Source organism: Trichoderma atroviride, chromosome 4, assembly GCF_020647795.1.
Source record: "Trichoderma atroviride chromosome 4, complete sequence".
Classification (NCBI taxonomy): Eukaryota; Fungi; Ascomycota; class Sordariomycetes; order Hypocreales; family Hypocreaceae; genus Trichoderma; species Trichoderma atroviride.
This window is the reverse complement of record NC_089403.1, coordinates 2,683,900-2,694,199: the sequence shown is the minus strand read 5'-3', so window position 1 is coordinate 2,694,199 and position 10,300 is coordinate 2,683,900. Positions and strand designations below refer to the sequence as shown.

The following is a 10,300-nucleotide window of genomic DNA, read 5'->3' as shown; positions in this document are numbered from 1 at the left end:
ATATGTCGCTACTCAATTCTTGCCGATATGAAGTCACAAACATTGCTGGCATATGCTGCATTGCCGCCATTGGTAAGTTTTCATCACACATGTATCTGATACGGACCGAGGGAAAAAGATGTTGTTTTCATTCTTCCCAAGGGTATCTAAATGAGACAATATCTAGGCGGCGCCGTTATCGGCCTCGACATATCGTCCATGCCCGGCATTCTGGGTGTCCAAGCCTGCTAGGACCGCCTTGGCTCCCCCGAGCCGCTTGTGAAGGCTGTCATCACTGCCATGATGCCCATCGGTTCGATAGTGGGCGCGATCTGGTCTTTTTATCTGAGCGCGACCATGACACCAAAATGGGCCTTGATATATGTGTGCTTTATCTGTGTTTTTGGATGTGTGCTTCAGGTCGCAATGCCAGACAACCCGATGCTGTATATCGCGAGAAGCATTGCTGGGGTCGGAGCTGGGGCTATGAGTGCTATCATGCCTGTGTATCTGGTATGTCTGCCCTTTCTCTTGTGGCGGCGGAATCTGGATGATGCCGCGTAAAGGGGTGCAACGCCGCTGAGTTGAAATAGGCTGAAATTGCGCCATGGAAGACTCGGGGACGGACCATTGGGTATGCAGGTTCCAATGTTGTTGGACATGAAAACGAGCGTATTAGAGCAAAGTCTGACTTGCGTTGACAGATTCTATCAATTGGGCATCGCCTGGGGCATCTCCACGCAATATCTCATCCAATACGCCGCGATGAAGTTTTCAAACCACCACAAGAGTGTTTCTCATCGGCAGGGACTTGCCTTTCGGTTATCATACGGTATCCAGCTACTATCTGCAGTTGTGTTGCTCTTAGGCCTCCTTGTCCTCCCCCATAGCCCGCGTTTATATACCACTTATGACCTTTTGGGCTCTGCCCTCGGCATGACTGCAGATCTCCACGCAAAAGGGAACGTGCACCAACCCGAAGTCATCGCGCAGTGTCGAGAGATGGTAGAAGAAATCCGGATCGAGCGCGAAAAAAACTTTCCCGAGTTCCGCACGTTGCTACGGAGGCCCCTGGCGAAGAGACTTTTCCTAGGAATGAGTGTCCAAGCATGGAGCCAGCTGTGCGGCATGAACATCATGACGTGTATGTCTGCCACGCGCCTGTGAAACCTCAAGTCCGTTGCTGACACCTGCTTCTGCAAACATAGACAACCTTGTATACGTTTTGCTTGGAACTGGGGCCGTTTCGCCGTTTGTGATGGCAACTATCCAGTACCTCATTTACTATGTCTGCACCGTGCCAGCCATATACTTGGTGGACAAAATAGGCCGAAGACGAGCGTTGCTAACTGGATCTTTGGTGATGATGATATGTCTCTTGCTCACCGGTGACTATTGCCCTTTGTCCTTTGTCATGTTGTATCGAGAGAATTTTATGGGAGCTAACTCTTTGGAAGGAATTCTCCAGCAGTCCAACGGCACACCCACCGTGGGACAGTCAATACACTATCCTTCGTGGATGATGGATAGAAATCAACATGTCACAAGTGCCATGATATCCTTTTCTTGCATCTTTGTGGCTGCGTTTGCTATGACCTGGGGACCGATATCGTGGATATACCCAGCAGAGATATTCCCGACCCCAATTCGTCCCAGGGCCGTTGCCTTGTGCACGGCAGCGCGTTGGTGTTGCAATGTGGCCGTTGCTTTGGCTGTACCTTATCTGGGTGAGTGGAGAATACACCCTCAAATTGTCTTTTCTTGACAGGCGAAGCTCGGCTGACATGACGCTGCTTACAGTGTGGGCGCTCAAGTAGGGAACCCTTTGGCTGCGATTGCGATTTTGAATGGTAAATACTGACATGGAGGCTCTGATAGATACCACGCGTATTATCTCTTTGGCATGTGTACGTTCTCTGCATACCAATTTGACACGCTGGGAGTTTGCTGATCGATTTTGGTTTTTAGTCAACGGGTGTGCTCTGATATCCATGTATTATATCGCCTACGAGACCAAAGGATATACGCTGGAGGAAATGCACGAAGTCTTTGACTCGGGGCTGCCCCCATGGAAAATTCGTCAAGGGGAAAGTAGAATCGAAGCGCTGGCATCACGTATACACCAAGATCAACAACGGCAGCAGCAGCTACAAGCCCAAGGGAGGAGCCGCAGCCGAACAGAGGCCATTTGTGCTGAAGAAGACGAGGGATGGCCATTCAGAAGGAGGCCATCGATGCAGGCTCAATAAACTGCTAGACATGGAATGGGACTTGGAATATTGTAGCCTGCTGCTTAGGTAGTGGGCTTGCTTCTTTAGGAAAGGAGGCCAGACGGTAGAGATTATGACATTGAAATGAAATATCGGTACGTTTATTGACACGAGCTTGTTTACTGAGTAAGATTGCCGATAGTTTGTGTCTGGGCTTTTGGGCATAAGGTCATACGGAAGAGACCGAGGCCGTAGCTGTCCCCCAAATTGTATAACTCGCTATCGCCATTCATTCAATCCCGTGTCATGACCCCCACCGACTAGTTTTGTAAGTATAGCATATTTCTCCTCAAGTTTTAGTGATGAAGAGCCCCCTCTGCTGTGGGGGAACCATATCGCAGCCATGGATTGGGGCTAGAAGTCAGATTGTGGAACGTTATAATGAGGGGCAAATATGGGTGAGGGGCAGAGGCTATTGTGAGATGAGGCAGCAAGCCAAAAGAACATGAGCAACTTATGTTGGGTCAGCCGAACCGCAGTTATCCGATGTCGCAATAAGCTCCAAGGCGATCTCTCATCTCTATCTATATCCTTCTTTGACCATCTGGCTGATAGCGAGTGAGTGATTTCGGCGGAGCGAGCAATTAGCCATTGACCAAGCTTTGGAACCAACACAACTAAAGGAACAATTTCAAAAAAATCCCCAATTGTTTTGTGAGGAGAAAAAGCTTCCATAAAAGAGACAGAACAGAAAAAAAATGTCTTCACTCGTCTTCTACCCAACCTCGCCCAAGGAGGCGCTGGTCAAGGAATTCGTGGGCAAGTCGATTGCCGACGTGCCCACGCCGGCGGCGGTGATGAACGTTGCGGCGGCGAGGCGGAATTGCGAGCGGATGCTGGAGGCTGCGAAGAAGCTTGATTTGGGGTGGAGGGCGCATGTGAAGACGCACAAGGTGAGTGAAGGATCGGAGTTTTTGCAAGGAAGACTTTGCAACGGTGTGAGGATGGATGGATGGTGCTAACTGTTGCTTTGTTAGACGGTTGAGTTGACGAGACTGCAAGTTGGAGAGGATCTGTCGAGGCCGGCGAATTTGATTGTCTCGACGTTGTCCGAGGCAGAGTTTATTTTGCCCTTGTTGGAGGAGTATAAGAAGAAGGGGAGGGAGGTGAACGTATGTATAAGGACCTTTGAGAGATGAACGGGATTTGTCTATGGCTAACGAGCTGAAATGATAGTTTGTCTACGGCCTACCCATCTCCAAGGGAGCAGTGCCTCAGTTGGCGGAAGTTGTCAAAGTTCTCGGCGAGGGCAGCATCTCGATTCTCCTGGACGATCCTGCACAGCTGGAGGCTGCGGCGGAGCTGAAGAAGCAGTCTGGCGTTGCGCCGCTGGCTCATATCAAGATTGATATGGGAGGACGCCGAGCTGGCGTTGTGGAGAGCAGTGAACGGTTTGTGGAGGTTGCTGATGCGGCGTTGGAGGCGCACAAGGCTGGGAGCTTGATTCTCTCGGGGCTGTATTCACATGCTGGGCATTCTTACGGGGGGGGATAGCCGCGTGGCTGCTATCAAGATGCTCTATGCGGAGATTGATGCCATGCTGAGAGGTGCGGACAGGCTCTCTCTGAAGGCGAAGGAGTTGGGGGTTCAGATCCCGACGCTGGTGGTTTCTGCGGGAGCTTCTCCTACGGCACTGTCGGTGCAGAATCTACTCGGTGGACAAGATGAGGCTCAGGATAGTGAGACGGGCACGCCGGAGCTCAAGGCGGCGGTAACGGAACTCTCAGAGCTCTTCAAGACGGTCAAGAGCAAAGGGCACGCCGTCGAGATCCACGCAGGCGTCTACCCAACGCTCGATCTGCAGCAGCTCGCCGCCCACAGCCTGTCGTCGTCGACGCTCTCGTGGCGCGACATTGCCCTCACCGTCGTGGCCGAGGTGCACGGCGTGTATCCCGGCCGCGGCGACAACGGCACGGACGAGGCGCTCATTGGCGCGGGTGGCCTGGCGCTGGGTCGCGAGTTCTGCAAAGCCTACGATGGCATGGCGATGGTGACGCCGTGGGGGCGCAAGGGCGTGGAATTGCCGACGTGCGATGTGGAGGATCATGAGGGCTGGACGGTGGGCAGGTTCTCGCAGGAGCACGGCATCTTGACGTGGGCGGCGGGCAAGGGGAGGAGGGAGAAGGAGACGCAGCCACGGGATGCGATGGAGGCGGGACAGAAGGTGAGGCTGTGGCCGAACCATGCGTGCATCACGAGTAGTCACTTTGGGTGGTATTTCGTGGTGGATGAGGATAGGAAGGGTCATGAGGACGAGATTGTGGATGTTTGGATCAAGGCCAGGGGGTGGTAGAGTAAGACGGGATATATGGGATCTGGGTAGCATACATGATGCATTGGCATGGTTTGATATGAATTACACATGTATATGCGGAATAGATTTGGATTCAAAAGTTTTTACACGTCTTCTCCGATGAAGCTAGATTTACATGCTACTAATATCAAGAGGATGATTATACCAGTCACTCAGACATGACTATTCATATTCTGCACTATTGAAATTATGAATTGTAAGTAGACGAGCTATTCCAACATGGACATGTGAACGCGGAGTGGCAACTCTAGGTATCATTAAAGACCCCCACCGATGGAAGCAAGGGGGAAGAGAGAACCGCCGGGGCCTCTCGGGAGACCCAGAGGATTCCAGCAGGATGGTTGCAGCAGAGTTATGCTTCGTATATGCCGGCAATTGCTTAGTTGACACGTGTTTATCAAAAGACCAAATCTCTCCCTTTCGGAAGAATATGAAAGTGCCACGGCTGCTTGAGAACTCTGCAAGCTGCTGCAAGGTCCCGAGGGAGGAGAACAAGAGTTAGTGCTGGGGTCTTGAGTCAGTGGAGACTAGAGATGGGGAAACAGAAAAGACGGCAGCGTCCAAATTCCCCCACATCTTGCTCGTCTCTTATCCCCCCAAAAAGACGGGGAACGTTAAATGTGGCGCCTGAGCAAGAAACTCTACTGAGAGCGGCGTTTGCCTCCCCTTGCTGCCAGCGGAGCTATACGGAATGTGGGATAAAAGAAAGATGCTCGGGATACAAAATATGGAGAAATCCTACTCGAGTTAGTTGTTCAGTTCTTCCAAGATCAGCTGTTTCTCTCTCCTCTCCTGTGATTTGCTTCCTTCTTGCTCCATGGAGAGCGTGGGGGTACCGGCTTTTCTCTAGGCGTTTTTGTGTCCTGTTTGGCCGATGCCATTGAGGAGCACAGCATGGCAAATGCTACTGCTGCTGCTGCTGCTTCTGGAATTATGCTTCGGCAAATAATACGTAGCATGGGGAAAGAAGAGGTACCTGCCACGGACATCGGAGCTGGCCATGGAGCTGCTAATGTAGGTACCGGTACCGCAATATCATGTGCCAACGGGGCCCGACTTTCCTCTTCCTTCTTATTCCCCTGGTTCTCTGTTTGTTATCTCTGTAGACTCTTCTTCTTTTGTTTGTTTGTTTGTGTGAAGCATTCTGTTGCACTTGAGGCTTGTGGAACGAAACAACTCTCTTTGTGTCTTTCTCTCTCAACTTTGTCCATCCACACTACCGTCATCACCTTGCTGTTCTCACCACATCAACACAAGTAAGAGAATCACAGCCAATAAATAAACGCCATGTCTCCTTCTGCGGATTCCTCTGCTGCGGCGGCTCAGGTTGATCGTCCCTCACGACCTCTCATTAAGGGAATCTACGTGCCCACTGTAGCCTTTTTCGACAGCGAGACAGATGAGCTGGACATTAAGACGGTATCACGGCACGCCGTCCGTCTTGCAAAGGCTGGTGTGTCTGGCCTTGCCGTCCAGGGATCCAACGGTGAAGCAGTCCACCTGGCTTTGGACGAGCGCTCAGCCATCACGCGGACCACCAGAGCTGCTCTCGATGCCGCGGGCTTCACATCCATGCCCCTGATTGTCGGCTGCGGCGCCCAGTCCATCATCGAGGCCGTGAAGCTATGCCGCGACGCAGCGGCCAATGGCGGCGACTACGCGCTGGTGCTGCCCCCGAGCTACTACGCCGGTCTGTTTGATAGCTCGACGGTCGAGAGCTACTTTGTCGGCGTGGCTGATGCCTCGCCCATCCCCATCATCATCTACAACTACCCCGGCGCCACGCCCGGCATCGACATCAACTCGGACACGCTGGTCCGTCTGAGCCGCCACGCCAACATCGTGGGCTGCAAGTTCACCTGCGGCAACACGGGCAAGCTGGGCCGCGTGGCTGCTGCGGTCAAGGCCTCGGGCGAGAACTTCCAGTGCTTCGCCGGCAGCTCTGACTTCTTGCTGGCGTCCATGGCCGCCGGCGCCGTTGGAGTCATTGGCGGCCTGGCCAACGTCTCGCCCCGAGCCAATGTGCGACTCTTCAAGCTTGCAGAGGCTGGTCCCGAGAAGGCGGCCGAGGCTACAGCGCTTCAATCTGTTCTGGGTGCGGGAGACTGGGTTGCGATCCAGACGGGCGTTGTTGGCGTCAAGGCAGCGCTTCAGGCGTACTTTGGATATGGAGGATTTGCCCGAAGGCCGCTGCCGAGGCCAGACGATGTCAAGGTCAAGGGCATTGCGGACGGCATGAAGGAGATGATGGATGTGGAAAATGCGCTGCCTGATGTTGCGTAAAATGGCGGATGAAGGAGGTAGAAAGAAAGAATGAGGGGCTTCGGCCTCGATGACGACTTGCTGCATTTGGAATATCACGAGGCGTATATACACATTTATGTTATGGGATACACGAATTTACTGTATTTGGTGTTACAATGCAATGCTTTGACTCTTACTGTGATTTTACATGCAATGCCAGTCTTTTGCATTTATTACTGGAGCAATCCATTGATAGGTTACTCTTGGTCGCAACCTCTGAGGGGGTAACATGAGGTGATGAGATGTACCAATAGTAAATCACAACAAAGCACAAATGAACAAATTGTTGTTACGCCCAAAGTTTTTATTTTATTCATAATTGAGCTATTTCCTCTATGCTAATTCCCATTTTCGCCTTTTTATTGGTATCTTTCAATATGCATGTTATCATCTACAGAAGAGCAGTGCACTCAATCTCGACGTCGGTGTTTAGGGGCAGAGTCTTGACGGCGACACATCTAAGAAACACGCAACATTAGCTCGATCCTCTTCAATTTGAACAACTGCAGCAGATCCGCGAGTAACAGGTACGTGACGTGACTCTGATTTTTTTCTCTCTCTCGTAAACCCCCCACTACAATGTTGCATCCGATAGCGGGGCGCTTATTTCTGATGGAGGGGTAACAAATTCAACAAAGATGAGGGGACCAGCATCTTGATGTTGGAAAAGAAAAGAAGAAGCAAAGACTTACGTTCGGCAGGGCTTGACATCGCCCCAGTAGGTGCTGTAGACCTCGTTCATCTTGGCAAAGTCGGCCATGTCGGACAGGAAGACGTTGACCTTGACGACCTTGTCGAGCGAGGTGCCGGCGGCCTCGAGAATGGCAGACAGGTTCTTGATGCATTGATGCTGTGGAACATGTCAGTTGTCGACCTGGTGTTGCACTGAATCTGTAAAGCTGAACGTACAGTGTGAGCCTGGATGTCACCGGGAATGAGCTCCATGGTAACGGGGTCCATGGGCACGGCGCCAGAGACAAAGACGAGGCCGGCGGCCTTGATGGCCTGGCTGTAGATGCCGGGGAGGGGCTTGGGGGCGTTGGAGGTGAGGACGGGGACCTTTTCAGACATTTTGGCGGTGGTTGATTTGGGAAGCGTTGACAAAGAGGTGAATGATGGATTGGAGGTTGATTGAGGAAGAGAGAGGGGGAAAAAGAGAGAAGTAGTAAAAGAAATGGATCTACGCTCGGACTTGACAAGCTATATAGTATTCACAGTCTGCTGGCATCTTGCTTCCCACTACCATTACTTCATACATACTAGGCCTGTATGCCTATTTACTCCATACACGTATTGGTACTTAGGCATGATCGGGTAAAGCTGGAAAGCAATGGGATTGAGCATACCTAGTACGGAGGAGGCTGTAAAGTTGCGAGAGCTCTCCACTATGAAGCGGAGAGTGGAGCAGAATGTGTAGCAAAAGGGACGCCTTTGGAATGACGACCATGAGCTGTTTGGGGATGGAGTCAAGGGTTCAAAACTCTCATTGTGAGATTACAATCTAGATTGTTATCGAAGGCTACAATCAGAGAATCTCAGCTTGAACCCATCTCTAGCTCTCGGAGAAATTACAATTCCTATGGAGATGGTAAAGGCATATACAAATTACTGCTGGAACTTGGATCACGACCGAACGGCTAGTTAATCTCCAAATCTCCTCACCAGCATTACCATGTGGCTTCACATTTGACCCCCTCCACGCTTTCCCCCCAACTCAATATTGGTGGTCTATGCGCAACAGCTAGACTGCTGAGTTGAGGCATCAAGGATCCGGAGATAGCTAAGCGCTAAAACACTGACCCCCGTGTAGATAAATGGAGGGCCTTGCCAACTGTGCTCGTATCTGAAAGTTATCTGTCCCCCACGCTGATTCTCCCCCACTGAATGGCGGTCAGATACCTACTCAGATTTGGTATTTGGCCGAGAAGTGGCTTTTCGTGGCGGCGAGGGGGGGCGAGTTCCTGGATTAGGAGATTGTTGTGTGTGAACAAGTCTCCATCATGCTCCACTGATTGCACAAAACAGAGTCATACTGTATCTCATCTTGTCTATTTCGTAGATGATCAAGATATCATCTATGCACAAGTTCCATAGATACGAAGATACAGACTGCTTTACGCCATTCTTCATCTTGGCAGCTGCGTTTTGCTACTCTCATCCATTTTAATCAATTCCCCTCATCTAGTCACTCCGGATTTGCCCCCCCACCCAGTCTAAGCAGATGGATCATGACGGGCTAGCGACTCGTAAAGGTGTCCAGGATTGGAGATTCAGCGGTCCTTGGGGTCAGCTCTCCTTCGCGCCGTGCTCCCTTCTGCCAATGCCACACACATTCGCATGAAATTCCATATACGTACCTCGTTTTATGCTGTGAAGAGAGAAACGAAAAGTGTGGGGTAGACTGGACTGGCTTCTCCAGGTTTTTCATCTCTTCCCCACGGAGAGGATTTCGTGGAGAAGGGGAGACCAGAGGCTTGGGCCTGGGGTACCCGATGCGCCATCTTGACTCGCTTCGAGAAAAAAAGAACGAAACTATTCTCTCAAATCGCTGATGCCGGCTGGCCGAGATGAGCTGCTGCATAGCCTAGACGTCAGAAACTCGTGGCAGGCCCTATCTCTAGATACCTATCTCTCGCCTTGTCCGATTCCTGGCGTGGATCTAGACAGAGATAGAGAGATAAGATATTTGGGGGGTTGGTGGATACGGGCCTTCTAGTGACCAAGGCCCCCAGGATTACCGTCTTCGCCCTTGGAGGAGGTACTTACTGTACTCAGTGCTAGAGACAGCATCTCAGGCACCTGGACGATGTATGTTACCCAATCTTTCCACATCTCCGGGACTCTCTAACGGATGGTGGCCCGACTACTGGTGAGTCCTCACACGGCCCTTTCTTATCCGGGCAGTTTGGGGGAAGAAAGCCATTGGAGGGGGTCATATTTTCTCGTTGGACTCACTTGCAGAGAGAGAGAGAAGAGGGCAAAGCAACAGTTTAAGCCAAGGGACTAGATTCATCAGCTGAACAGCCTGCCTATCATCTCTCTTCTGTTTTCCTGCAACCACCCCTGGATGGCTGAGTTCTTTAATGCATCGTAACTAACTCGTGCCTTGCCTGGGTTACAAAGTATCTACAGTTGCATTATCATAAAAAGCGCTTGGTCGCCCACCACCCCCTGCTGCCGAGTTTTCCATCAGCCAGGAAGCTCGGGCGCTTTTTTTTCTCAACGGTCTTCTAGCTGTTTGCCCTGTCAGCCTTCACATTTTATCAATATTACGCTTAGCTTGGAAAAGGCAACTATTACTAGTAGCTGAATTCCTGGGCGGTCTTAGCATCCCTGGTCGGTGTGAGAGTTGCCTTGCTACTCATCAGCTTTTTTTATAAGAAGCTCCCGGGCTGCGACCCCAACTTGGCAACTCTTTGCCTCTGCCGATCTT

General features: G+C 51.3%; 5 protein-coding genes across 5 annotated transcripts; 4 read left to right on the top strand and 1 right to left on the bottom strand.

Annotated features, from left to right (window-relative positions):
- Positions 1-405: 405 nt before the first annotated feature.
- Positions 406-2,228, top strand: TrAtP1_008224 (uncharacterized protein; the record flags this gene model as incomplete). The annotated part of the gene is made up of 8 exons (XM_066113830.1): positions 406-492; positions 573-613; positions 684-1,123; positions 1,188-1,367; positions 1,437-1,706; positions 1,780-1,792; positions 1,858-1,886; positions 1,948-2,228. The coding sequence occupies 8 exons, from the start codon at positions 406-408 to the stop codon at positions 2,226-2,228; spliced, it is 1,341 nt and encodes a 446-aa protein (XP_065969919.1).
- A 719-nt stretch (positions 2,229-2,947) lies between these two features.
- On the top strand, positions 2,948-3,743 carry TrAtP1_008223 (uncharacterized protein; the record flags this gene model as incomplete). Its single annotated transcript, XM_014086606.3, has 3 exons — positions 2,948-3,142; positions 3,227-3,361; positions 3,426-3,743. 3 exons carry the CDS (start codon positions 2,948-2,950, stop codon positions 3,741-3,743), a joined length of 648 nt encoding a protein of 215 aa, XP_013942081.2.
- Positions 3,744-3,762: 19 nt separating this feature from the next.
- TrAtP1_008222 (uncharacterized protein) lies at positions 3,763-4,542 on the top strand (the record flags this gene model as incomplete). Its single annotated transcript, XM_066113829.1, has 1 exon — positions 3,763-4,542. One exon carries the CDS (start codon positions 3,763-3,765, stop codon positions 4,540-4,542), a length of 780 nt encoding a protein of 259 aa, XP_065969918.1.
- Positions 4,543-5,850: 1,308 nt separating this feature from the next.
- On the top strand, positions 5,851-6,846 carry TrAtP1_008221 (uncharacterized protein; the record flags this gene model as incomplete). The annotated part of the gene is made up of 1 exon (XM_014086605.2): positions 5,851-6,846. The coding sequence occupies one exon, from the start codon at positions 5,851-5,853 to the stop codon at positions 6,844-6,846; it is 996 nt and encodes a 331-aa protein (XP_013942080.1).
- Positions 6,847-7,158: 312 nt separating this feature from the next.
- TrAtP1_008220 (uncharacterized protein) lies at positions 7,159-8,158 on the bottom strand. Its single transcript, XM_014086604.2, has 3 exons — positions 7,777-8,158; positions 7,560-7,717; positions 7,159-7,325 (listed from the first exon to the last, which is right to left on the bottom strand). The coding sequence occupies exons 1-3, from the start codon at positions 7,936-7,938 to the stop codon at positions 7,259-7,261; spliced, it is 387 nt and encodes a 128-aa protein (XP_013942079.1). The 5' UTR covers positions 7,939-8,158; the 3' UTR covers positions 7,159-7,258.
- Between the last annotated feature and the right edge of the window lie 2,142 nt (positions 8,159-10,300).

Excerpts from the sequence above, each read along its gene's own strand:
- TrAtP1_008220 (XM_014086604.2), bottom strand. The coding sequence starts at position 7,938 with ATGTCTGAAAAGGTCCCCGTCCTCACCTCCAACGCCCCCAAGCCCCTC. Across the intron at positions 7,718-7,776 it reads GTGACATCCAGGCTCACACT|CATCAATGCATCAAGAACCT; the intron begins GTACGTTCAGCT and ends CATGTTCCACAG. Across the intron at positions 7,326-7,559 it reads GATGTCAAGCCCTGCCGAAC|ATGTGTCGCCGTCAAGACTC; the intron begins GTAAGTCTTTGC and ends CGTGTTTCTTAG.